Source organism: Paralichthys olivaceus, chromosome 4 (assembly GCF_024713975.1).
Source record: "Paralichthys olivaceus isolate ysfri-2021 chromosome 4, ASM2471397v2, whole genome shotgun sequence".
Classification (NCBI taxonomy): domain Eukaryota; kingdom Metazoa; phylum Chordata; class Actinopteri; order Pleuronectiformes; family Paralichthyidae; genus Paralichthys; species Paralichthys olivaceus.
In genome coordinates, this window is record NC_091096.1 from 10,143,427 (window position 1) to 10,170,805 (window position 27,379).

Sequence of the window (27,379 nt, forward strand, 5' to 3'; positions counted from 1 at the left end):
ATCGTTATCGAAACTGAACCTGCACAACTTGTCCAACATCAGACGGCTGAACGTGTAGATCAGCTCAGAAGATTTACAATCTGCTCAGCAAAGTGCCACTATTAACACTCATTACGTGGTGATAGTGAAAGCCTAATAGGTCACAATCTGATGTGGCCATCAAACGCAGGGCTGTGTTAACCTGTCAACAACAAAACACAACACACTCAGGGGATTAACTGAGCATTGATAAGAGCGATAAAGATTCATAAAAACTGTTCCATCTCAGAGCAGCGAGTGGAGCTCTGATGACTGCGCTGCTTTGATAACAAGGGTTGGAAAGGGAGCAGATAGAATTCATTCATATCTTTATCAAAGAATGGTTGAGTGCACCATTCATGATGCAGCGTCATGATATAAGTCATCATAGGATGAATCTTATAGCATGATGCTGACCAGTAAAAAAGGAGCAAGGTACATATGAGAGGCCACAGGTCAAACTGCACAAATAAGAAGGAGTAGTCATGGGCACCATGCTGCAGCATTTTTTATAATACTACCACTATGAATAATCCTATGACTAATACTACATATAATATCATTAATAATGATAACAAAGTGCTTTACAAAACACACTGGAATAAAACAATGCAGGACAAAACAAGAAAGATAACATAAAAGAAAAGAACGGCCATTAAAACCAGTTAAAAATTAAAAGACTTTCCCATAAAAAGATATAATTAATTAAAATTAATTAGCCTTATTGTGATGGGGGCATATGCAAATATTTATTTAAAATGATATTTAAATCTAAAATGTACATTTGCCATCTTTGCAAAACTTGAATATTGGAACCTTTGGAGAGGACTTCAGAAAATATTGCAGATCACATTTTCCTACAAGACTTGTTATCTTGTTACAGTGACAACACACATCTGGTGCCCGGGCTAATAAAAGTATCTGAAGCCTTCACATGCAGAGAATCGTAAATAAAACCTATGATGTCAGTGGGAAATATAAAACATTGTTGTTTTGAGCACCTGACCTCGTTCCAGATGTGACCCGCCCACCCCATATTTGTTGTTAAGCTTTATGTAACCAGGAAGTCACATTTACACTGAATCGTCTGAAAATTACAGCTTGTTATCAGCATCAAGGCCAAAGTACATGTGAAGAAGTCAAGGATGTTTTTCACTGGATAGGATTTACTTCATCTCAGATTTCAGAGGGAAAATTGAAATTGAAAATTAAATCCTCTCATAATGCAGCCAAATGAATTGAAACCAAATTACATGTATCATCATGATGAATTCAAAATAACCAGGAAAGCAATAAAAATATTTTCAAATTCAAATGTGCTTGATTATTATCTTGTGTAATCTATTGTCACAGGCTCATACAGATAAATTAAAAGAGATCCATGAAAAAACAGACCACATCACTTCTCATTGAAGCATCATGTTAACTCATGTAGCATCTGTCAAATTAAAATCTGTATTTACTGACATGGATGTTATTGATCTTAATCTTAAAATCTTTTGAAATTCATCTTTACACCTCATCTGTCTGCTGAACTGATCTTTGAGCTCATTGTTGTTCAACTTTTTGGAAAATTAAAACCTAAAACCTTTTCAGCTTTCACCTTTGATTGTTATTATTGAAAATAAATGTCTCTTTCAGAACACATGATGTACAGTAGATCAGGTGAGTGAACACAGTGGATTGGACATGGAGCAAAATAAAAAAAACCCAAATACACAATTTTTTTCTCAAATATAGCGTCTGTATTTTCAGGTCCTTCATTTAATTTTAAGTGTTCACTTTTCTCATGAATTAGTTTTTTATTATTTATCTGATGCTACAATAAATGAGTTGAAACATCATGATTGACAGCTGAGACTGACTCGTGATTGGTTGAGCACTTGTATTGACGGGATCTCCTAATCATAGTCTCTGAGATGTTTAATAAAAGACGGATTTGTATTTCTCCGATTTCAGACAGGGACAAAGATATCCAAGAACTAAAAAATATCTGGTTTGTATCATGTTTACTGAGCTGGGATCTTCCAACCTTCAGCTTTCACCAACTGCACAATAAGTCCCTTATGAGTTTTCCACTTTTAACAGTTAGTGTAACATCTATGTTGAGATATGGAGCTCACATCTGTCCACCACTAAGTCTCCTCTTGTTTTTTTATCAGCTCTCAGCCAAAAGAATTTTGTCAATGTTTCTGCCTGTAGCGGCTCTATCTCGCTCATCCCTCTGACCCCAGATTAATACTGTGTTAATATACAACCGAGGAGGGAGGTACATTCCAGCCACCTCCCCAAGGAGGTGGCAGAGAAACTCATACACACTCACACACACGTTCTCCTGCAGCAACATGTGTTGGTGTTCAAATTTGGAGAGGGCACTTGTTTCTAGTATAAGAGACTGAAACTGAAAACTGAAAGTAATTTACAGTAGTGTCATCAGGACTTTTCAAGGTTCTCTCCATCACAAGACACAAAAAAGGAGGGAAAGGCGACAAGTGAGTGAAATGATCATGAATGTGACGAAGCAGATGTGGTCTCTGGCCCGTATCGTCCTGCCCGGTGTGGGATTTGCGTTGACGTGCATCGGGGCGTACCTGCTGTCCCTGCCGAACAGGTTGGAGTGCACCTGGAGGATAGTCCCAGCCTATATCATGGTCGCCTTCGGCCTCATGGTGATCCTCATCGGGGTTTTCTGGTCCATCTGTCACAGCATGAAGAGCAAGATGTACCAGAGAGGAGGACCTGAGCAGCACCTCCAAATCTACACCATTGACAGGTAATTGTAATAAGAATGACAACGCTGTAATTTGACTTTGATGAAAAACACTAATAAATAATCTGTTTGTTTTTTTTTTTAAATATGGAATTTTTAAGCATTTTAATCTCATTCATTTAAGAATTGTTTGAAATATAAAAGAAGTTACGTTTTGTTTCAACATCAAAACAGAACAAACTAAATTTGCTTTCTATATCTCTCATCTCATTTTAACCCTTATTCTATTTTTATGGTGAAATTTCAACATCTGGCCTGTAACAACAGATAATGCATATCGTTACAGACTAGTTCTGCATCTCTTTCTGTTGATAAAATCTTGTTGAATAATGTGCATTGTCCCTGTAAAACAAACAAAGTGACACAAAACAAACACCCTGTCTTTTCCTCTGCAGACCAAGCTCCTTTCCTCCGTCGTACGAGGAGTCCCAGACTGGCCAGGTCTCTTCTGATACGCTCCCCGAGTCTGTGGTTGTGGATGTTGAGATGAGTCTCGCTCCTCCTCTGTACAGCGAGGACAGCTCAGAGGCCCCCGACTGCACGTGGAGCTGGGAGCAGCCTCCTCGGTACAGTCAGGTGGAGCAGCAGGGACGAAACGTTTTCCCCTCACTGACTGAGAGATGAGATGTAATGCAAAAAAAAAAAAATGCAAAAGACGCGTCAATGGATGGCCTGGCTGCAAAACGATGGACCTCAGAGACATGTTGACATCACCTTTGTGCCATGGATCCACATCCAGCTCTTAACCTCTGAACTCAAACAAACTGCTCAGACTTGTTTCAGCCCAGAGCTATTTATAGAAGAACAGGCTGGTCAGTTAAACTGTGGATCAGTGTTGATGTTATATCAGTGGTTCCTTTAAAAAAGGTTGAGCTTTACATCTGAGTTATGAGACTGTTGACGAACAACTGAGAACAGTTTGAACCTGGTGAATGGATGGACGCGTGAAGTGACTAATATACTTGTATTTATTTTTTACCTGCACTGTGTTATAAAATAAAAAAGACAAAATGTGTCATTATATGGTCTGTCCTCCAAATGTTTCATTCTCAATATTTAGCCAACCTTGGGTACATAATGTTTTTTACAGTCTTTAAGACTATATAATAATGCTTCATAAATCAGCCTTAATTATTATATATATTACATTTATAATTAGATCAAACCAACAATCATAATTGTATGTTTTTAAGTTGAGTATATACACATATGCCTCCCACTAGAACCAGGAATATTATCAGTACAAGGATATTATAAGTTAGAGTTTTATTTTTATGGCAAATTATATTTATATATTTTTTTATGATTAACATTTCATTGGCATTTTCAATTATTGCACATTACAAGCATACATATGACAAATATCTGGTTATAGGACAACCAGCAATATTAATGTAGAAACTTGCATATGGAAAGTATAAAAATTTAAACCATGGTATAGTAACAGTGTCATTGGTCTCACTCACAGAAAATATATCAATATTTGTATCAATATTTTTGTATTGAGTATATTTGTCTGCTATGGTGATACTGAGGCCAATAATAGCACCGTATGACATCAATTGCTAACAGGCCGTTTTAATAGATTACGAGTACTCACTCTGGAGAACACCTGACAGTACACCTGTTGTACTCTTAAGTACACCTGACAGCTCAGTTGAAAAGTTCACCACAATAAAAACACTGGTGGAGCATTAATGTGCTCTGGTGTGCAACTCTGAAGCTTGTTCATTGTTGATTTCTGACACTGTTTAAATTGACAAAGTAGTTTAAAAGGAACATTTTCATCTAATTTCACACAAATCTCTGACTCGTGGATAATTTCAGCTGAAACTGCAACGGTCTTCGGAACAACAAATTGAAAAGGTAATAAATTGGCGTTGATCCTCGTCCAGCTGCAGAAAGAACCACTGATTATAAAGCAGGCGGATGAGGCAATAACCTGTAATGGCTGACAGGTAATGTCTGACTGAGTGAACACATCCTTGCGGATATCCACTGGCATATCCTCAACTCATAATGACGGCAATCAGCTTGTTTATGAGATCCTGCTCTCTGCGTCTCATTCAGGCCTTATAAAGATAAAGCCTCCTTGCTCTTTATCGCCGCACAACAGCTTCCACGGGTTTCCAAAGTCGGCCCAAAACAGGTGCTGTACTCGCCAAACAAAAGCCAGCACTTCTCCTCAAGGATGTTCAATCACCGCGTAAAGTATCCGTGCAACATAGGGCTCTTAATTATGAGGAATTTGTTTAATTAAAATCTAAAATGTGCCCGAGGGCGACATATCTCACTCTGATGTGTTTTTGTTTGCCCCCATTAGACCTGTCCGATTCAATTAGAAATAAAAGGCAACCGCTGCACACAAAAAAAGTTTATTTGGATTTTTAAAAATGGAAAAGAAATAATATATTCAAATATGGTTATGTGGCATTCCCAAAGGCCAAAACTGACAAATTAAAGAAAAAGAGTAAAATCATTTTAGAATATATTTTTCTTCCTCTCCTTCATTCCTTTTCTTGCTGAGGCGCCATTATTTTACATTTCCTCCTCAGGCAGTAAACATGAGTGTGAAAACTCCCCACGTCTTCATGCAGCGAGATATGCTTCAACTTCAAACACTGTAATTCCCGTCACTATGTTATATTAGCTGTGATGCAATGTCGCTTTTATTTTTACGCTTTGACAAAATGATTACTTCTGCATGAAATGGCTGTAAAAAAACAACACTGTGACATAATGCATATGAGAGGGAAAGGAAAGCAACATGAAAAGTGAACACTGCACCGTTATACAAAACCAGCGTGAGTTACAAAACGGACAATTTCTCTTTGATAAAAGCAAGGCACAAACATTAATCGACAGTCTGCGCATAACTTGTTTGCAGTTAACACATTTTTCATTATTAATCCCTAGACATAATTAAATAGCCTCCCTGGTTCAGACACCAGGCTATAGTTTACACTAGTGGTCAATACACAGGTGAGATAATAGCGTGCAGCATTCATTTTCTTTTTCAGAGATAAACTCCTGCAGCCTCTGTTAGGTCGTCATTTAAGGAAAAATGAAAAATGAAAACTGAAGCTGCAGAAAAGCTTTGAGGGGATCTGTGTCTGTGTGAGCTGGTAGATGAATGTGCATGTGTGTGCATGTGTGTGTGTGTGTGTGTTATCTGCTCGCTCATGTGATGATGTTAGGGCCGCGGCGTCCTGTCCGCTCGTGGATGCTGGAGATCTTCAGGGCGATGGCGATGAGAGGACCCAGCACCACCTGCAGTGACAGATAAACAGTTCAACCATCCGACAATGATGTTTTGAATCAGGCAGGGAGGAAAGTTTGGAATCTGAAGGTTCATGTGGACTTTCATCAGAATCACAATCAGAAAGCTGTAAAGTCATTGCACAAATTAGTCCAACGAAATCTGATGTGCAGCCCCTAAAATACAATCCTAGCTATGCAGGGAAATCATAAAGACCTCAGCACTCAGAAATGACAGTGTACAACTTACATTGTTCTGTCTGTTGTTTTATTTTGTGTATTTAGGAACTGGTCCTGACTTTTATTTGCATTGTTTGCACCTTTGACTAATGAAGTTCCTTAGATGGATAAGTTGGATAACAATAGCTGCTTTCAGACATACGCTGAAGTCCGGATATTTTCCTATGTGTGAGGGGCTGTATGTAAGAAAGCAAACAGGAAGTGAGTGGGGGATGTTGATGACGTTTCAAACAGGCAACCGACATGAAAACAGAAGAATATATGAATATGTCAGGATGAAAAAGAGGAGCCATGAAGGTGGAAGACGCAGACAAAGATGTCAACTTGGAAGGATGACATTTCTGAGCACTGGTGTTGATGCGCTGTAACCAAAAACTTGATTTCCGCAATGAAATTAAGTTGTCGTGTCCTGCCTCTTGTGCCAAACCCTCGTCTGCATGTTCTAGATATTTTCCTGTTGTTGTGAACACATATGACCTGTAGAATATTCTGCTGCCAAGAGAAACGGGACCAATTTTCTGGACATTTTTCACAAGTTCAACGGTTCTATATTTGATTTGATTTAGATTATTAAAACAATGATCTTACAGTATGTGAACTTCCAACACTATAATTTAAGCAGCCATAGCACAACCAAAAAACATTTGACCATCTGATCCTTGCATCCAGCTTCTCACATTAAATTACAAATGCTGATGAAAACTTGAAGGCTGTGCAGAGCAGCACAAACAGTGTTTTGTAAATATCATGTGAGTTTGGGGCCTGAAAGCCTGACGAAGATAAACAGATGGATAATCAGCTTCCAGAGCCTTAACCCTAGTTTGACTTGTGTCAACCTGATCCTATAAAAACTGCGTAATAAGGCATGTAAAGATAACTTCACAGAGGCTGTATGGCCTCGTGTGCAGACCAGTTCTTGTTACTTGTTACAGATCACTCATTCATAAACTTTGTAGAACGGGAAGACTCATGGTGTAATAAAGGAATCAGTGAAACTCAAAGGTGTCATTTATGCCGCCTGTGGCTCTGCGGCTCCTCTCACTCCGGTGCTATATATATCAAACATTATCTGCAGTGCTTTTTAATCTCGCCTAATAAGCATGTTGGCTAATCATGTATGTCCCCCGATGATTTATGTGCGTCGGATAAGGGGCAGATGATATGAATTTATTATGATTTTATTATTTATGAGCTAATATTAATGATAAATTGTTCAAGGGTTCAGTGAAGGCCACACATGGGGACAAGCATCAACCAGTGGAAATAAAGCAGGGGAAACAATTCTTATTATTATATTAATTATCAATAGGTTAGCCAGAGGAATGCTACGGAGTTACAGTCAATACTTAATAAAGCCTACTTTTCATTAGCTACACAAAAAGAACACGGTTGTTATGGTTATAATATTTATACCCTTGCCCAAAATTAAGTTTAAAATATATCTAATATGCATTATCAATGCTGCAACTTTGATAGTAATGTTTTTAATTTAAGACACGACGTTGTTACTTGTGGTCCTTTGTATGTCGTTTTTGTCTTTTGGTGAAATACGTGTGATCTCTTTTGGTAAAAGCACTTATTCTATTGTCTGATGAAGTTGTGCGGCATGGTGGCCAAACCTAAATGAGGCTGTACAGCCGTCGTGACTGCAGCTTTACAGCCCCTGGCTATGGTTAAAGTACAGAACCTATCCCAACAACCAGAACGACATGAGAAGGTAGCGTTCCTACTCACTCCAAAGTCTACAGGTCAATCAAGCTGTCACACACAGTGTCACATGGAGATCAAATCACTTGGACCCAGGTGGCTTCTGAGACTTTTACAGTATATTAACTAATAAGCAGACAGACACACTGTCCCACCCTCTCCGTACCTGTGTCTCTCTGCTGTGTCTCTCAGGGTCTCTCTCGAAGCTCTCAGCATAAATGCGGACTGTGGAGCCCGTTCCTCCGCCGCTGCCGCTCATCCGGAACACCAGGCGTGACGCATCAGTGAAGACGATCCTTAAACCCTGGAAACACAGAATCAATTATTATATTATAAATGAATGACATGTGCAGATCATGAGTTACCAGAGCTAAAACAAAAAAAGCTTAGTACTTTCATTTACATCTTATACAAATAGCCAATTCCTAATCATTCTGTTTATAGTAACATGTGCTATGGCCCCTGGTCCATGTATTTGTCTTACCCAGTCTTCCCAATCCAAGTTATAGTTTAAATATATAAAACAGAACTTTTATTTATGTTCATTTTTGTCTATTTCTTCAGAAATGAGCAATGTCCTAAAAAACAACAAACCAAAAAGGCCACGAATTTACCCTCAACTTCCCCATGAAGGTTAATAAAAATAAACAAATGACACATTTCTAACACAATGAAGAAATTCTGAAATTCAGTACATGGACTTGTTATATTGTGAACTGAATAATCTCATTATCAATGCATATTAGACTGAATTTAAAACTTCAGTCTAAATACTACACACATTATTACATTATATGAGCTTCATTATTTTTAAATATCAGACAGTTGGTATTGACTATAGTATTAAATATTTTTCCAGCCGTATCAAACAGGCAACTAGTGAAATTGGTGACACTGACAAAATAAGACAGGATTTCCTTAATGGAGCAATTTTCAGTCAGGATGTGTTATTTAATGCAGTAACCAAACATATCCACTAGATGTCACTGACATTGTGTGTATTTCTAGGGCAGTGTTGTGATTGGATTCCTTGACAGTCCTTGTATCCACAGCAGTGTTTTCTACGAAGTTATGTGAGGTCACAGCTCTGCCAGGGCCCGAGTGTTACTTCACCTCCATTAAGTTTGCGACAATTTCCCACCAAACCAATAAAACGTCATCATTTTGCCTCAATAACGTGTTCAGTGTTTGAACTTGAACTCGACATCTTCAGGAAAAACAGGATATTGTTGCGTCGGGGTAACCAGCTACAGCTCTCGCCGGCTGACGTAAGGGAGATAAGGGTTTCTGACTAATGAATGTGCAATGACTCTTATCTGTGCTGAATTCCACAGCGCCTCTTTCCTCATCCCATTAGAGCCAAAGACGAGCTCAGGGGGAAAGACAGCGATGTGTTTTGAGAAAAAAAGTGGGGGACCATGAACAAGTGGTTTACAAAACACACCCAAGATACGTTTTACACGATGACACGACTGACTCTGCTGTGAGAACATTCATCTACTACATGTCTCCATATTGACACATGATGTCTTGTTTCTTTTCGGAGCAGGAGAGAATTATTAAAGCAGTAAAAAAGACAGTGACCTCATCTCGGAGTAAAAGCTGTTAACGTCTTCAAACTGTGACTCAGCAACATTGTTTATAGACCATGACACTGAAAGGAAAGTAACACTGGACCGCTCAACGTCCTCCTAATCTGACATTGGCAAGGAAGACACACATGTCGGAGTCTGGATGAGGAGAGAGACACAGTGATAATGAGAGATGTCCATCCGTCCGCCTGTCTGTCTGTCTGACAGCTCATCTCTAACAATAGAGGTGCATCAGGAGGCTGACTAATGCCTGTTGAAAACAATCTCAGAGACCCAGAGTGGACCCAGCCAGAGTGTGTCCGTCTGTCCATTTAATGCCAAGAGGCAAAACTAAGTAACTCCATTTTCTTATCAACCATAATTGACTTCACTAGATCCAGTTTTTCATCTGCAAGTCACATCGCACAGAATCATAAATATCAGTCCACTAAACATGTCTGATTCAATCAAGGTCCATGAAACAGAGACGTTGAAAATCATCCTCACTTGCAATCTTAAACAAAAAGAAATTCTGGACCTGCCCCCTCATCCGCACCAATATTTCATGTGCTCCTCCGTGGGTCGTGCCCCACCGCTCCAAAAAGTTTAATGGGAATGAAATTGAGTAGTTTTTGTGTAACCCTGCTAAAAATACAAATCCATTTAAAAAATCTAATTATCAGAATGATCTGGCGGCAATTCTAACCCACAGTTTGACCCAGTTGCCAAACAACCACTGCTGTAGTTTATCTGAGGACAAAGACAATTTGTTCAACTTAAACAAAAGACTAAAGGCACACTGCTCGAGTTGGTTTTCATTTGAACGTTAACAGTAGAAGAACTTATGATCAACATAACTTTTGTTTCTTATCTTTCAATGTATTTAAAACAGACAAAGCTGAAACAAGGGTTGCATTTGTAGAATAGAACAAAATAACCATCAATAAATAGTCTGTAGGTCTTATAGGTTCTGTGACAAGGCTTTTTATCTATCCGTCTGTCTATCGGTCTGTCTCTCTGTCCGTCTGTCAATATGCAGACAATACAGAAATAATTCAGTAGCCAACTACAAAAGCTGCCTTGCCTCTGCTGTGTAAATCCCACATACTCTGTCTTTGTGTGTATATGTGTTAGAGTCCATGTGCCCCCCAGCCCCCCCACCCCCCCTTCAAACACTCTGGCGGTGGAGAGACTGCAAGTGAGACGACAGCTGATATAATTCTGTCCTAGGAGGAATGTGTGCTGTGCTAACACACACTGGGCCGACTGAGGATTTACCAGTGAGGTAAAACCACATTTCGGGGTGACTGACAAAACGAGCTGTGGAGCTGCTGGTAACACGGTGGACTATTCACAGGAGATCTGCTTTTCGTATGCCGTTATATTTCCGCCACCTTGGCTCATTCACATTGACCCCTCGCTTTTACACATCCGGCCAGCTCTGTGACTGCACCTCTGCTGACTGCAGCACGAGGGCAGAACAGCAGCGATGTGTAAAATATGGAAAGAGAAGTTGACAAAGTAGCCGACAAACACAAAGTGTCAAGTCGTGTAGGTGTTGCAAAGATGTGCATGTGTTCACACTTACTCACATGGACAACTGACATCCAGTCCAGCATGTGAGCATGTGTCTGTGTCTGCGGCATGAGGCGGGGCACAGGCTAAGAAGTGTTGACGCCAGGAATGAGTTTCCACACATTTGTGGGCAGAACAGAGGGAGTCAGCTGGGTGAACTTCCCTCCGAGGGAGGGAGGGAGGGAGGGGAGAAGGAGTATACTGACTGGGGGAGTTATCAGTGTGTGTGTGAGTGTGTGTGTATGTGTGTGTGTGTGTGTGTGTGGGGGGGGGGGGGGGGGGGTTCGATGCTGTATGTGTAATGTGTGTTTGCATGAATATGTTTATGGTGTAACATGAAAGATAGACTATCATGTCCAAACATGGAACCTCTCTGATGAGACCACTCAGTGGGTGGTCTGGTTGAGGAGAGGCGGATGAACGAGTGCATGTGTATAAACCAGAGCGAGATGGAGGGACTGTGTGATAAGACGACTTCAGGCAGACGTGACACGATAGGAACCAGATCTCTAGTCCAACTCTATTTATTTTTATGGTTTGACCCTAACTACTACAGGCCTGGGGTCTGAGTAAAAATGTATGATTGATTCAGCCGCTGCAGTTTTAGAATAAGATTGTTGTATTACTTTTAGCCCGTGTACTTAACTAACTGCAGACTTAGTGTATACTTTTCATGTGATATGATATGAACACATATCAGGAGCCATTGAGCGTTGGATCAGTAATAACAGAACAATTTAAACCTGTGATATCTTCTGTCACAGTTTAGAACTGCCCGAGTTTGAAATCTGTACACGTCACTGCACGAGTTTAACTACTGGAATCATTTTAATATCCAATTACAAGGAGTGAAAGGTTTTTATGGAGTTAAAAATTCATGACTGAATTAGAAACAACACCACTGACTATTAAAATGTATTTAATGTGGACACCTGATCTGCTTGAGAAGGTCTTCTTGCAGATAACAATCTGGGATATTTGATCAGAGCAACCCTAAAGTACTGTATTACTTCCTGTCCCCCCTACTCATTTCTACTCGTCTAACTCTGTCATGTAACGTCCAGCATTTACATTCCTCCTCCGTGTTCTTCCCAGACTGACCTGGTTTCGGGACACTGTTCCATCCACGGGGTCGATGTACTCGAAGTTGTCGGCCTTCTCCACGCTGTATATGTGCTCTCCTACAGCAAACTTCTGGCTGCGGAATGCTTTGTCTGAGATTACTGCTTCCAGATCCCTCATCAAGTAAAAGGCTACACGAGGATCCAGGCCTTCATAGTCAAACCTGACAATCACAAACACACACACACACACACACACACACACACACACACACAATGAAACCATATCTAACTCTAGAAACCAGTGAGGAAAACATGCTGTTAACAAGAACAAACTTTGTTAGGTATAAAAGTTTGAAGGTGTTGCTTTTTTAAGGACATCCTCTAATCGTATACTTTACAGATCAATACAAAAAGTCTCCGAAGCAAGTTTAGTGTCAAAATGTCCCTAAACTGGAAGAGACAACATTTGTCAAGGTTATTTTTTCTTCTCTTTTCCAGAATCAAGCATTTTACTTTTTGCCATCTGGTGCTTGTCTTGTCCTGTCTGTCCATCTATGTGTTGTGGGAAATGTGCATCAGTTTGGAAAAGCCCTCTGTGGGAATAACAAAAAGCTGCAGCAACTGTCAGTGGGAACACTGGCCTCCTCTCACAGGGGAGAGATTAAAATAAGAACAAGTGACAAGAAATGGATGAAGGTGAAAGTCTGGAAGATGTGTTTGGCGTTAGTAGGAATACAAGGGATTTAGACCACTGGGGAAAAGGACCCATGAGGCCTATCACAGGCCTTGTAGGTTTACATACATTTTAAATATGCAAGGATATCGACCAATGAAGAGACAAAATGTTATTTAGCTGCTTACCTGCAGAAGTAGTTGCGTCCAAACTTGGCCCAGTGCTCTCTGACTATCTGCTCCACTCCCTGTTTCCTGGCCGCCATGATGGAGAGCCACACCAGCACCGACCACAAACCGTCTTTCTCACGAATGTGGTCAGAACCTACACGTGGAAGAAAAACACAAAAAAGCTCATTTTAACTTTAGTGCCATGCTACAAATACAAAAGTTCAAGTTTGATAAATTATTAGAAGTACGCAGCCCTTTAGCTTTTGATCTTAGCTTAGCATAAAAACACATAAAACACATAAGACATTATGTGATAGCTATAGTGAGATTTAGCTGTGCTAATGGGTTGATATTGATATTTTTGGACAAAGCTTGGCCGGTTGTTTCTAACCATCTCCTGGCTCCAGATATGAGAGTGATATTAAACTTATTGTCTAAGAAATACGTCAAAAAACAGGACACAAAAGTGAAGTTGCAAATTGTTATAAATTTGGTCCGTTTTATTGAACACAGTAACAGAAGGTTTAGGAAGAATGCTTGGGCTTGGAAATGAACGTCTTCCAATCCACACCCAAACACCCAAACACACACACACACACAAACACACACAAACACACACACACACACAGAGGGTTGATCACACCCTTTATCGGTCTCCTTCATTGGGGACCATCAGTCTGTTCTCAGAGACAGCTGCACAGTAAAGGTATCTGTTGAGGGAACACTCTGACATTTTAATTAAATGACTATGTTCATGAGCCTTAAGTGAAAAAACAGGCTGAGCTATTTTGAATCACATGATATTTTCAGACAGAAAACATAACGATATAATGTTTTTCACATAGGCATGCATAACTATCGTGTAAAAAAGAAGTCAGAGGTCTGTGTCTGGCGGCAGGACTATACAGCTGTTAGGAAACTGTCAATATGTTAATCCCTGGCTTACTGTCAGTTTCCCTTTGTTGGGCTGTCTGACACAGAAACAGAGGATGAACTTCAAATCTAATTATTACTCCGCTAAAAAAGACCTCTTCCATCGACACTGTAAAATATGTCACAGTCAAAGCTTCTCTTTTGAGCTGCACTCAAAACGCTGCTTAAAAAAGCACATGACATTTTTTGTTTTGTCTTATCATCATGAAGTAAATATTAATTAAACGGTAATGACTGTGCAGCAGACAGCCCCCACGAAGGACCCAGTTGGAATTAGCAGAACTTCCTTTACCTTCACAACAGCACTGAGATCAGGGTTTCTAGTTTAAACTGGGATTCTTACTGTGGTTTCTTGCTTTGGTTCATACACAGGCTGATTGTTGTAGTTGCTGATGCTGACACAATCAGCTAGAAACTAATATCTATGATTCATTGTCAGTTTGATAATCCAAACAAAGACCAAGCTTCTCTGCATCATTTTGGGGCTGAAATTATAGAAATTTAAGTAGACATACTTGAAATATATATATTTTTAGATTACTTTGTCTGTTACCTGTGTGCATGACTTTTAAATTCTAAAGATTTCATTATCCAATGTTACAAACCTTGCATAGCAAAGTTTGAAAGAAGTAGCTACATTAATATTTACAATAATTCCTGCTGTGCGGTTGAATCAGAGTACAGGAGTTAGTGAAGAGCAGGAGTGGTGAGCAGCTCTGATGATTTACTACTCTGGGCTCCCTCTGAGCTTTTGGCCTTACATGGCTTGACAACGAGTGAGCTCCCAGAGTCCTCTGTGCTCTCTGCCGCTTCCATTTCTCTCCTCCTCATCGATACCTCTCATGTTTGGACTCTTCCAGCTCCCCTCTCCTTGCTTTCCTTCAAGCTTCTCTTGTCTTTTGTCCCATTCACACCCATTTAAAAAAATGTTCTTCTCATGTCAAGCTTTTTTTTCCTCCTCAGTGGAGAGAGTATGGTAAGGATAAACAGGTGTAGAGGGAGGGCAAGAGCAAATGTGTATGAATCATTGGTGAATGTGCAGTTTATATTTTCTGTGTATGTGTATATGTGGCTGCGTTTGCATTCATAGAAACCACTGGAGCCCTGTTCGCATGTTGCTGTGATTCATGGAGCCCCTGTCTCCTTTTATAGCAGAAGAATGGGGACTATTTACACATGCAGTCAGGGTCACAGCCCTCACATCTATTACATGACTCTGACTGGAGCTACAGGCAGTCGGGATGCACTGCTCACAACTCTAGAAATGGAACAGGCTGCCGAGTGTGCAGCAACACAGAAGTTGTGGGAACTTTTTTCCCTTTAAAGGGAAATTACGATTTCATAATGAGTTAGATGACTTATGTTTGATTTTATATGGAGAGTAAAACAGCAGGAAAGACATCATCTGCATATAATAATACACCGACAACCTGATCATCTCTTTAACTCCCAACCAATGACTTTATATATCCACTTCCTCCCACTATCCAGAAATGAAGCCAGAATATCCTGGATACAAACACTGCCATCTTGTGCCCATAATGTCTCTTGGAGTCTGCACAGTAACAATCGAGGAGGTGGAGCCGTGGTAGCACCGCCCCACCGATACACACGCTGGACCAACGGCAGTGTTACTCTCAGCTGTCAATCACGACATTTCACCCAATTTTTTATAGCATCAAATAACTAATTCAATCCAAAATCACTGGGGGAAAAAACTCGAACATAAAACAGAATGATAAGAACTACCCACAATGATTTTTCAGGTACTCTGAGTTTTTAGTTTGATCCAGCCACCAGGGGGTAATTGAAACGCTTTCTTACTGTAGTAAGGGCCTTGGATAGAGGACAGAAAAAGGTGCCATATGATGTACAGATCGTGATGCTTTTGACATCACCTTAACATTTACTTCCAAAGTGATTTAGAAAATCTGATTAAACTGTTGACATCTTTACGTCATGCTCAGTTTAGTTCAGTGGATGTTTAAAAGCAGTACACAATTATTGCTTTATAAGACCGGAGTTGCAATTTTCCCCTTTAATTTCAAGGGAACATTTATTGGACACATTTGCTGTTTGAAGGTTTCATCGAGTCCCTGCTGCGTGTTCAGGAAGCAGCTGCTGGCGAGCGCAGTCCTCTAGTGACGGCTTTGTTTGCAGGCACCTCAACAACAGTTGCTGCTGAGGGGAGGGGATTTCTCAGTCACACACCTACTCACATTTTCCAAACTGGTGCAGGGGTTTGAATTAGTGACCTTCTAACCACATGCAAACAGACTACAGCTGCCCTGTCTCTGTATTTACTGGATATTTCCATCTTGTAGTAATGTCATTAGACATTCACAAATCTGTCTTTATGGGTGCAGGGCTTTTGTTGTTCGTACCGTGAGCGAGCATGCTAGATCATACCTGTCCCGAAGCTCTCCTCCCCACAGAGGGAACAACGCCCAGAATCCATCAGGTTCCCAAAGTACCTCCAGCCTGTCGGAGTTTCATAAAGCGCCAGTTTCATGGCCTTGGCTACCCTAAAAAACAGGCAGGAAGAAAGAGAGAGACAAAAACAAAGCTGCTGAAAGGGGCTGTTGACTTTTTTGCACCCATACACACACTGTATTTATCCCTCTTTAATATCCTTTCCCAAGTTCTGACACAAGCTTACAAACAGTCCCCTGACCTTTGAAATAAAGCAAACCAAATGCTGTGTGACGAGCGAGATCTGCCAACAGCTCATCCCATAATTGAATAAGGTGAAGGCAGTGAGAACAAAGTGAGTTAACCTTTTAGCTGATGTTTGTTTGAACCTGGGCCACGGAGGGAGAGGAGGACAGAGTGCATGTGTGAGTGCGCACGTGATCCTGAGGAGGGTGAAGACAGAACTTTACGTCCAACTCTACAGAGAAATAAGCCTGGCTACAATGTAATTACCGTAATATTATTATAAGAGGGTGTATTCTTAGTAAAGGGCTGACACATCTGGACAGAAATGGAAATAAGATGAAAAAACAACACAATATTGAATAATAATTGATGTAATCCAATCTTGGCGCTGAGTATTTCGACATAGAGCCAGTGTCTCCCCCCCTCCCCCTCTCTGCTCCACATGCTTCAACAAAAAATCTGAAACATGTTCATGGTGTTTCGTCCCCATGCTCCGAACTAAATGGGTTACCATGGCAACTTGTATTCGGTCCCATCACGAGTCAGCCAATCGCACAGTGCCACCGCCTCATGGACAGGGTCACAGCTTTCATTGAGGACACTGAGGTCACATCCTCAGAGTTGTTTGTGGAAACTGAAGGTTTGAATTACATGAAGAAGGAGTTTACATTGTACAGCAGCATGCACGCGGTGAGCTTATTAAAGCCGACACGATGCTCCTTAGAGCCAGTAGTTGTAAAGGTGTTCAGTATAATTATGATAACATTTCATTAAACCCTCATTCTTTATTTTCCCTTATACACCATATTAAAAATGTGGACCCTCTCCCTTCCACTATTTGGAATCTCTTTTTTGAAATATTATGATATGAGAAAATCCACTGATCTTGTGTAGCAGATGATACAGGGACGAGTGCAGGGACTTCGTATTGAAGAGATGTTCAGTGACACACAGTTCTTCTCATTCCCCACAGATCACTCCTCAACCACATCCCCCACAATCTTCAGTAAACACCACAAAATGTAAAAACACAACTCCCAGGACACCACTCAGAAAGTGTCGACAAAATATTCAACCCAACAAAACAGAAACAAAAGATGTGGGAGCATCAATCTCAAACGCCGTTACTGTGGGAATTCAGAGAACAATATATATGTGGATCTGAGTGGTTGTCAAGGTTTTTAACTGGTGGTGCACACGTCCACATAGTCATCATGCACATAAATAAACCCCACACAGTGCCCAGTGCGGTTGTTTACATGAGGACAGGATAAAATACCAAATAAGAGTAAACCAGCTTCGTTCTCCTCCGGGGAAACGAGAGCTGGAACGGAAAGCCTGGAATTCCTCAAATTAAAAAAAGAAACTCTGGCCCTCTGACAAGCGTTTGACGTTTTCAATGGCACGTCCACAGCCAACACAAGCAGTGAACCTGACCCTGCCAGTGCTCCGTTTTCAAACAATGTGCCGAAAAGCAATGGGATTAAATTGTTTTTAACACTGTGACAATATTGAGATTTGGAGATTGCACCAGCTAGTCTTTGATGGAACTACAAAAACTCTGCAGTGGACCAAAGCACAAACAAAGAGCAACTTCACCTGAGACTTTTCTCGGCCCTTTATCAAACAACAACACAGTTAGAAATTAAAACAGACTTCTCGAGGTGAAGCAATGAAGACGACAGAGTTGTTGCAATAAAAAGATAGAAAAGCACAAAGATAAGAATTTGCTTCATTTAGAGAGTTTGGACTTTTGAGGCTTTTCAAACACATGTATGTTCAAATAATGTTGCAGTGTCTGAGAACAGGCAGACTGAGTGGATGCTGCCTCCCTCTCCAGAGGCCGTGCTCTAAACAGAAATATTTTGGCAGATGAATATGACTAAAGACACGAGGGATGAACTTGGAAGATTTCTATTTAGGGCTGCAATCCCCCGTGTGTAGGTGTGACCTCTCAGCTACAAGGCTCTATAGATGTAAGTTTTCTCACGCTGGAGGACAGAATTTGGCTGAAGAGAGCTGAAGATAACAAAATGACTTTTTGTGTGTGCCATCATAGACTTTTTATAATTGTTACTAATCAGTCCCTCAATAGATATATTGTCCTAAAACAGGCCAGTTAATGATCCCACTTCAATATCCTGTCCTTGAAGGATTTGATTTTTATTATCATGTCATGCAGATCATGTGCCCGGCATAAAACAGTTTATAAGACACGAGAATTTAGAAAAACAGAAGGCACAAAAAAAGACAGAGGAGCAGCAATAACAAATCTAAGCAAATAAACCATCCTGGCAAATGAATATATTGTAGATATTCTGAACTCATCATAATAACAGAAACAAATGTGAAAAGCATGTTTAGTATAATCAAGTGATTGTAAAAATAATTTTAAAACACTTACGCTGGTGAAAGACACTGACATTTTGTTGACATATGAACACTTAAAACCATTTACTAAGAGAGCCTCAGAAAGTTCCAAAAACGTTTAACTCTACAATCTTTTTCAAGGCTTGAACAAAACTCAGAGACTGAGGCGACTGTGTGAAAAAGGTTTCCTACAACACTGCCTATAAGATCATATGAAGAGAGTTATGGTTTGTCTCTTGAATGATTTGGATGCTTTGGCCCCGTAAGGTGAAGACAGAGGATTTGTGACGCGGCTCGGTTTTGTCTACCTTCCATCATCCTCATCACACGCATGCATAGACTAATCAAATATCTCCCTTCATGTCTTTCTCTATCTTCTTCTTTTACTTATCCGTAAATTCTGAGCACTGTGGGCAATGAGATTTTTCTTTATCTGCGGAGTTATTTACTTCTCACTTTTGGCCTTGACTTGATATTTTACCAAACATAGCATCCACTGCCCTCACTCCTCACCTCCCCCTCTGAGCACAGCCTGGACTTGAAGAGCTTTACACTGGCATCCAGACAAAAAGCACAGCAATGCTGGATCTTATGGGATTGAAATGTGAGTTCCTCTTGACCTGAACCAGAAATGCCCACTGGACAACACTAATTTAATAGATTGAAGGTGTTGCTTTAGCGGCCAACACTGAAAATACTTAAGAAAAAAGTTGAGAGGATTTCTGTAAATGGTCATAGCATAGTATTGTGTTTTGTAGAATCAGTATCAAGCCTGACATGGGTTCAAAACAGTTTCCAAAGCTGCTTCAAGAAAATATTTATCATGTAATAATATTATATGAAGTGGAAAAGTGTGCCTGTTAGGTCAGTGTTTAACTTGGCGACCTCCTGCGTCTTGCCTCCTGTCAAAATACTGGCAGATAACAAATTATTTGAGCCTGGTGACAGCATTATGCTTTTTTTCTATAGTATTTTCTTTTATTTCTCTTATTTGAAAATATTTTATAGAAACAAAACCCCTATTAAATCTGGTATGGTTCAAAGATCCATTGCAGTTCTATAACTATATAACTACATCTATAAGAATCCCAAACAGGGACACATGAACCACAGGGGGCATTTCGGCAGTTACTGTATGTGCAGTTACTTTGCAAGCATGAACTTTGAAATAAATAGTTTAAAGTAATGGATAAAGGATTTAAATTGGTTGTGGTATGAATGCAAACTTATTTTAAAAAAATCAACTGTTATAAAATGAATTTAAATAAACACATTTGTAGATCCAGATGTTTCCTTTACCAAAGTTTCCCTCCCACTTTCTCTTCCTCTGACCCCTCCTGCCCTCCTTGCATCATCCCTTGTTTTGTTCACACAAGCACCGATGTACAGACACAGAAATCCTCAGTCCCCTCCAGAATGAGAGATTTCACAGCTGCAGTATAACTCCGGGCTCCTGTTCGTCTCATTTCAACTCAGTTTCTTGCACAACAAAACATCCCCTGCACATCTGAGGACAAATTCACTTTTCTCTTATTCCTTCTGGATACGCAGCTACATACAGTACATACACCATCACATTTATCAAGGCTTTTATAGCACAGATTGCGTCATTATGCATAAACACACAGTTGGGAGGACTGCTCAGTCTAAACACTGAGCACACACACACACACATTGGCAACTCACTCTCCTAAAAAAGGGCGACACTTGGGCTGACTCCAGGGGCCAACACGACTGAGTACTTCAACGCTTCCTAGAATCCATTGAAGACATGCAGATTTCAATGTTACGCCTGCAGAGACGGACATGCCGTGCTGAACAAAATGACCCTGTCCTGCAGCGTCAGTCATTATCAGTGAGCTCTCATCGACGAGGTAGATCTGCTGCCCCGAGGGTTCGATGGTGAAATTGGGTTTAACAGGATAAAAAATGTAAATGTTGTAAAACCCAATTTATTTCTGAAGAAGAGTGCGATAGCATCTGTGTTTTAGGTGTTATCTGAAAGAGACATCAAACTGGGTTATTCTAGTCGGCAGATTGCACAACCAAGTGAGAGCTTCCAGGAAATTATGCTATTGTCAATACAGAAAGGGAAAAAGCTTAGAAAATAGACAGAGAGATGAAGGAGGCACTTAGTTTAGTGAGAACTGATGAAAAAGGCCTTTGTGTGTGACAGGGTTGTAGTGGGGTTGTGTGTGTGTGTGTGTGTGTGTGTGTGTGTGTGTGTGTGTGTGTGTGTGTGTGTGTGTGTGTGTGTGTGCGTACTTAGGGAGGCACAGCAGGAATGGGTCGAGTTCAACATCATAAGATGTAGCTTTAGGCAACTAACAGCACAACAACACATAGTGTCCAAGTGGTGTGTGTGTGTGTGTGTGTGTGTGTGTGTGTGTGTGTGTGTGTGTGTACGCCTGAGTGAGTAAGAGTCTCTACACTGACAGAGACGACCAATAACTTGGTGATGTAACAACTCGCTTCACATTTCTAAGCATCATTTTCCCCTTGAAACTGTGAAACTACAATTAGTGAGGTCACTTCCTTATTATCTGCCAGCATTAACACACACTAACAGTCACACACACCTATGAATCCAGTTTATACTCAGCTGTTCTGGATCAGTGATATACTGCAGCAGTTTGAGTTTCCTGACCATAAACTTGATTAAACTTGAAATAAATCCAATGCCAGTAAAATGTATTTGTTACAGCAGCAGATAGTTAGAATGAGGTAGACAAGAGATCTTATTAAAGGATCAAATAGAATGAAAGAGGCCATAAAATAGAACAATAGAATATGTACATAGTTTACACATTTCACTGCAAACAGTTTTGCAGTGAGGTTAACTTTATTTGGCCTGAAATGCCAAACAACATATTTTGATATAGAAATGTTTTATAGAGGAAATTACAAATTGGAAAACCTTGGATCTAACTCAACTTGTGGTACATATACTTTATATACATATATACTATGGTCTGAACTAGTCGATCTCTTCTGGTTCCCTCGTTGTGTTTAATGCCCACTACCCTTGAGGAGCATTCTGTGGAAGCCTCAGCGGGGGGCAGTGCAAGGGATCCCTCCGACTGGAACAATGTCAGTGAGTATAACTTTAGCTGTGCACACATCCTCTCACTCAGCACCCTCCGCTCAGCTCCGGTTTTACATAACACACAATATTTATAGGCGCTGAGTAAATGTGTGCATGTGATCTTATAGTCTCATAGTGTGTATGTGTATGTGTGTGTGTGTGTGTGTGTGTGTGTGTGTGTGTGTGTGTGTGTGTGTGTGTATGTGTGTGTGTGTGTGTGTGTGTGTGTGTGTGTGTGTGTGTGTGTGTGTGTGTGTGTGTGTGTGTGTTGTACCTGTCAAGGGCGGTGCTGGTGGCCATACTCCTGGCAAAGCCTTTGACGCCATGCTGTCTGAAGTAGGGGATGGCAGCGAGGTTGGCAGCCATGATGGCCACTGAATCAGCTGGGTTTACAAAGAAGCCGTTTTCTCCAAGGATCATGTACCGGTCCTAAACATGGAATAAAACGAAAAGAGAATTTAAGACTAAATTTGTCAACAAATCTTATTAGAATAACAAAAACTGTTTGCTTTTAAATTGGCATTATTGATATTGGTAATATTATTGGATGAGTTGACAGTAGGAAAAATATAAAATAATAATATTCCTTTCCTGAAACTAAACCTATTTGCAAATACAAAAAAGGTTGCACATAAACACATGTATAATGTATATTATATGAATTATATCAAGGCATTATGCCTGCAAATCTCTTCATGTAACTGTCAGTTGTTAAACATGGGACAGTATGAGCTGTAAGTTCCTTATTCAGTGACGGTACAATGTAACTGACACATTCCCCCTGTACGATTATAACCACTGGCACTAATGGCTGTGAAGATACTGATCCTTGTGGGAGAAACAGAGCAGATATGACATAACTCTCCTGATGCTGCGCTAATTTACTTAGCAAAGGGTGTGTGTGCGTGTGTGTGTGTGTGTGTGTGTGAAAATGACTATTGGATGACAGTGTGGAAAAAGTGAGCTGCTTGTTTGATCTCCATGGATAAAGTATTATATACTCCCATTGCTTTTCTTCTTATTATCAATGAACAAACAAATAAAAAATAAATAGACTTCTCTCTGGTATCTATGGGCGGAGTCTGAATGAATGTACTGCTGAGTTACATATTATAACCTAGGATATAGCATGGAATTCAAATATCGTAAAAGGCTAGTATTTAACATAATTATCTAAATAAATCATATATATATATAAATAAATGTTAAGCTCTTTACAGAATAAAATATATGTGACATTTTCAATGGGACACGATGGGATGTGTAGAAAGTTTTATTGTAATTTAAAGCGACAGCAATACCAAAAGAGGTGATGGGTAAGATGACAATGAATGAATGAATGAATAAATAAATGAATAGAACTTGACAAACAGACAAACAGATGGAAGGACAATACATTGAAATTTAACTAAAATAGCAGTTCAGTTTCTGTGGGTTGAAGTGAACAGACACTATAAAAAAATGTGTGATCATCACATGGACGAAGAGTCTTACCCCATCGGCATCAAACGCAGCTCCGAAGCCAAACTCGCCTCCTTTCATGGCATCGACCAGAGAGGTGGCGTACGTCAGGTTGGGCTCAGGAGGGCAGCCACCGAAGTCCTCCAGAGGGACACAGTTCACTGCTGAGTTAGCAGGGGCCCCCAACTCATCACACAGGATCCTACGTACATAGGGGCCCATCACTGCAACAAAAGAGGAGGCGTTAACCAATTTACAAATAACAATAGCCCAGGGGTTAAATGATGGGATGATTAACTGTCTCACCTCCATTCATTGCATCTATGTGTATCTTCAGCTGATCTGATCCCGTGAGGAGACTTTTAATGGCAGTAAAGTCAAAGATGTTTCTCAGCAGCTGTAGATACACTTCAACTGAGTCCACGATCTCCACTGGAAACACAGAGAAGAGCTTAGAGCTGGATGCCGATGTGTTTGTTTGTATCCCTGAATGAATGAGTGAGTTACCTCTGAAAGGTTTGAACTTGTTCTCCAGGTCAAACTCTTGCCTCCCCAGCCTGGAGAGGTCAATGCGGAGATCAGGGCAGATGGCGTACTCCTCCAGTGTCCGACTCACCTGGTGAATCCTGTCCATCACTGTGTCCGGAGACGGTCCTGCCAGCAAAGTAAAGATATTTGTCAACTCTAGAAACGCAAATAGATTTTTTATATATAATAAAAACCATCACTTTTTTTCCCAAATGGAAAAAAAAAACGTTCTCACCTCCGTTTGCTACATTGAACTTGATCCCAAAGTCTCCACCGGGACCTCCGGGGTTGTGACTAGCTGTGAGGATGATCCCACCAATGGCCTTGATTTTCCTGATGATGCAGGAAACAGCAGGGGTGGACAGGAGGCCGTTGTGGCCGATCACCAGACGACCAATCTGCACAGCACAGATATCCGAGAGGTTACACGTCATCCCAGGATGTTGAAATAATGTACAGATATGCTCAAATTTCTAAGTTGCAAGTTTAAGGCTCCTCTATCTTCAGATGTTGCTCTGGATGTCAAATGATATGTATCTATAGGAACTAAAGCAGAAAGATATCTTCTTTTTTTTCTTTTTAGAATAAAATACTTGCATCCCATAGCATCACCAGCCCAAAGTATCTTGTCACTCTGCAGGTGACTAATTGACGGCGTGCTTTAAAAAGCAAATCGCCTGCCCCGCGAGGGTGCCTCACTAACAGAGCTGCACTCTCCATTTATAAACTGTATGCTACTTTTAAAGTGGTAACACCACCGGCATCCCATAATGCCCTTGGATATCAGCTATATTAAATGAAAGTGTGGCTCACAGGAGAGGAATGCATTCTGGTTACCTCAGTGTATATCCTTCAGGCATGTTGCAGGACTGAAAGAAGAATAAATCAGTTCCTGGGAGAGGTTATCTGAATAGCCCCCCCCCCCCCCATTCTGACTTTTGGTCCAGTGCCATATAACAGGGGATCCCCAGTGCCAGCAGTTTGGCCGAGGACAGCTGGAACACGGAGGGGAGGGAGCACACGTCGGCAGGAAAATAGAGCAGGATGGATGGAACTGCTGATAAGACCCACGTCAAGAGACATTTGGCTGGGCCAGCAGAAAAGTGGAGCGATCTCAAAAACAAATTATATTCCCTTCAGATCTTCCTTTGGAACCTGTCCAAACCAATCACAGAGATCTCGGAGCAAGCGTTTTAAATGAGCTGCGGGGATTTTCCTCCTCTCTGTGTCTCTCACTCTCGACTTCCTTTTTTCATTTATCTGCCGCTGACACTTTGACTTCTCTCACTTTGGATGGGTGACAAGTTCTGATACGAAGCAGTGGAGACATTTACGTTAGTCTCATGATCACTGTACCTATAGGAGAGAGTGCTCCCCGCTATGTTTGCTTGTGGCCCCTGAATACAAAGCAAGGTCCTCTTGTGACATCTCATCACTAGGTGCCGGCATCTTTGGTGCATTCACACTTGTAGGCCGGCTGTGGCTCAGGAGATAGGGCGGGTGGCCCACCAACTTGAGGGTCATGTGGTTCGATCACGGGCTGCATGCTTAAGTGTGCTTGGGCAAAACCCTGAACCTCTGTGCCGGCAGAGTGTGAGTGATGTGTGATACAGAAAGTGTTGCTGTGATGCACTGTATGAAAGGGTGAATGTCAAAACTCTACTTTAAAGCATAATGCAAACAAGAACTATTCACCATTTATTTGTAGAATTGTCCACCTCATGCAGGATGGGTGTTAATGAACAGGGTTAATAAAATGTGATCATTTGATTCCAAGAGTGATTTTTTTCACTCCTCTTTGTTTCATTTGACAAGTTTAGAATCTGCCCTTAAAAGGAAAAGATTGCGGGGGACCCTGGTATTCATCTTGTCTCCCTTTAGATTCATCTTGCAATAGGTGTCCTGAGCCCCATGACGGAACCACAGCACATGCATACACTGAACACCCTGACACCAAAATGTGTAACTTCTATTAATACAATTTTAATAACTATCATGGTGGCAGGTTGACTTCAGCAGTGATGCAACTAAAATCACTTTTGCTTCATCACTTTCCTGGAGTTTGACAACTGACTTCAACCACAAATTATTATCATGGCCCACATGGTTACTTTATGCATCAGGATTTAGGAATTACGCCTTTATTCCCATCCATCAGATACAGGTGATCTAATGATTTAAACATTATATACTGATTTTCACACTAATTATTATTTATCTATCTTACAGTTAACTGCACTTGTATCACTATTGATTGCTCTTCGGCTGGTGTATATTGTTATGATAAACCTGTATGATAAGTTCCTAATGGATAAAGAAAGTTATTTGAATAGAATAGAATAGGAGAAGAGTTCGTTTGAAGGCCTGTGACCCTGTGTGTACAGACCCCCTCCTCTCTTACCCCGTTGGCAGCTGCCATCTGCACGATCACCTCGATGGCAGCTCGGCTGAAGTATCGGCCATCGCTGCCCACCACCATGGTGCAGCCCTGTCGGTCCCGCAGGTCGATGGAGGACAGGAGGCTCTGGATGTAGTTCTGCAGGTAGTTCTTCTTGCCCTCGAACACCGCCGTCTTCCGCCGCAGCCCGCTGCTACCGGGCCGCTGGTCGTCGAAGGGGGCGGTTTGGACCGTCACCACCGGGATGGGGCTCGTCTCCATCCTCCTCGTCGGGAGCCAGCGGGGAGGACGCCGATGAAAACAAGCTGAAGTTGGGACTAGAGACTTAAAGTGGCGGAGAGAGAAGTGACAGCAGCTCCACGAAGAGATGTAAAGGCTCCAAAGAAAGTCAAATGTTCCCAACTAGAAGACCCGCATCCCTCAGTGCCAAACTTTACGCACAGCAACCCCTCTCCTCTGCTCTTGGACAACTCCCTCTTTTCCTAATAAGCCTGAACAACTGAGTGAGGAAAAAAATCAGGGAGGGTCAGAATCTTCAAGGCCCACAATCAGCTGAGCCTCAGGACAAAAATAGACCTCTGACTGATGGTAGAGGGGAATTGTTTCAGTCTGCAACCGGACACTGCCTCTATCTGAGCCGTCCACACTGCCCAGTGGAGCCATGCGCCAGGACAGTGGAGAGTCACTTCCAGAGGTTTAAAAGTGAGGAATGACAGAGAGAGTTCAGCCAGGACTGCTTCCTCGACTCATTCTCTCCTGCATGAACTATGTGTGTGTGATTTATATTTTAAATTGATAAAGATTTGAAACCACGACATTACAGCGTTGGTTTATAATCTCACCATAAAGAAGAAGAGGTCAGCATCAGATCAGCATCACGTCTGCTCCAGTTTTTTGGTG

The 27,379-nt window shown here is 41.0% G+C and overlaps 2 protein-coding genes across 2 annotated transcripts; one reads left to right on the top strand and one right to left on the bottom strand.

Annotated features, from left to right (window-relative positions):
• The first annotated feature begins 2,389 nt into the window (after positions 1-2,389).
• Positions 2,390-3,559, top strand: LOC109639314 (transmembrane protein 252). The gene is made up of 2 exons (XM_020102701.2): positions 2,390-2,791; positions 3,184-3,559. Exons 1-2 carry the CDS (start codon positions 2,520-2,522, stop codon positions 3,410-3,412), a joined length of 501 nt encoding a protein of 166 aa, XP_019958260.1. The 5' UTR covers positions 2,390-2,519; the 3' UTR covers positions 3,413-3,559.
• Positions 3,560-5,147: 1,588 nt separating this feature from the next.
• Positions 5,148-27,150, bottom strand: pgm5 (phosphoglucomutase 5). The gene is made up of 11 exons (XM_069523638.1): positions 26,483-27,150; positions 24,317-24,479; positions 24,061-24,207; positions 23,860-23,985; positions 23,587-23,777; positions 22,367-22,521; positions 16,389-16,504; positions 13,065-13,200; positions 12,241-12,424; positions 8,160-8,297; positions 5,148-6,058 (listed from the first exon to the last, which is right to left on the bottom strand). The coding sequence occupies exons 1-11, from the start codon at positions 26,738-26,740 to the stop codon at positions 5,969-5,971; spliced, it is 1,704 nt and encodes a 567-aa protein (XP_069379739.1). The 5' UTR covers positions 26,741-27,150; the 3' UTR covers positions 5,148-5,968.
• Positions 27,151-27,379: the final 229 nt, after the last annotated feature.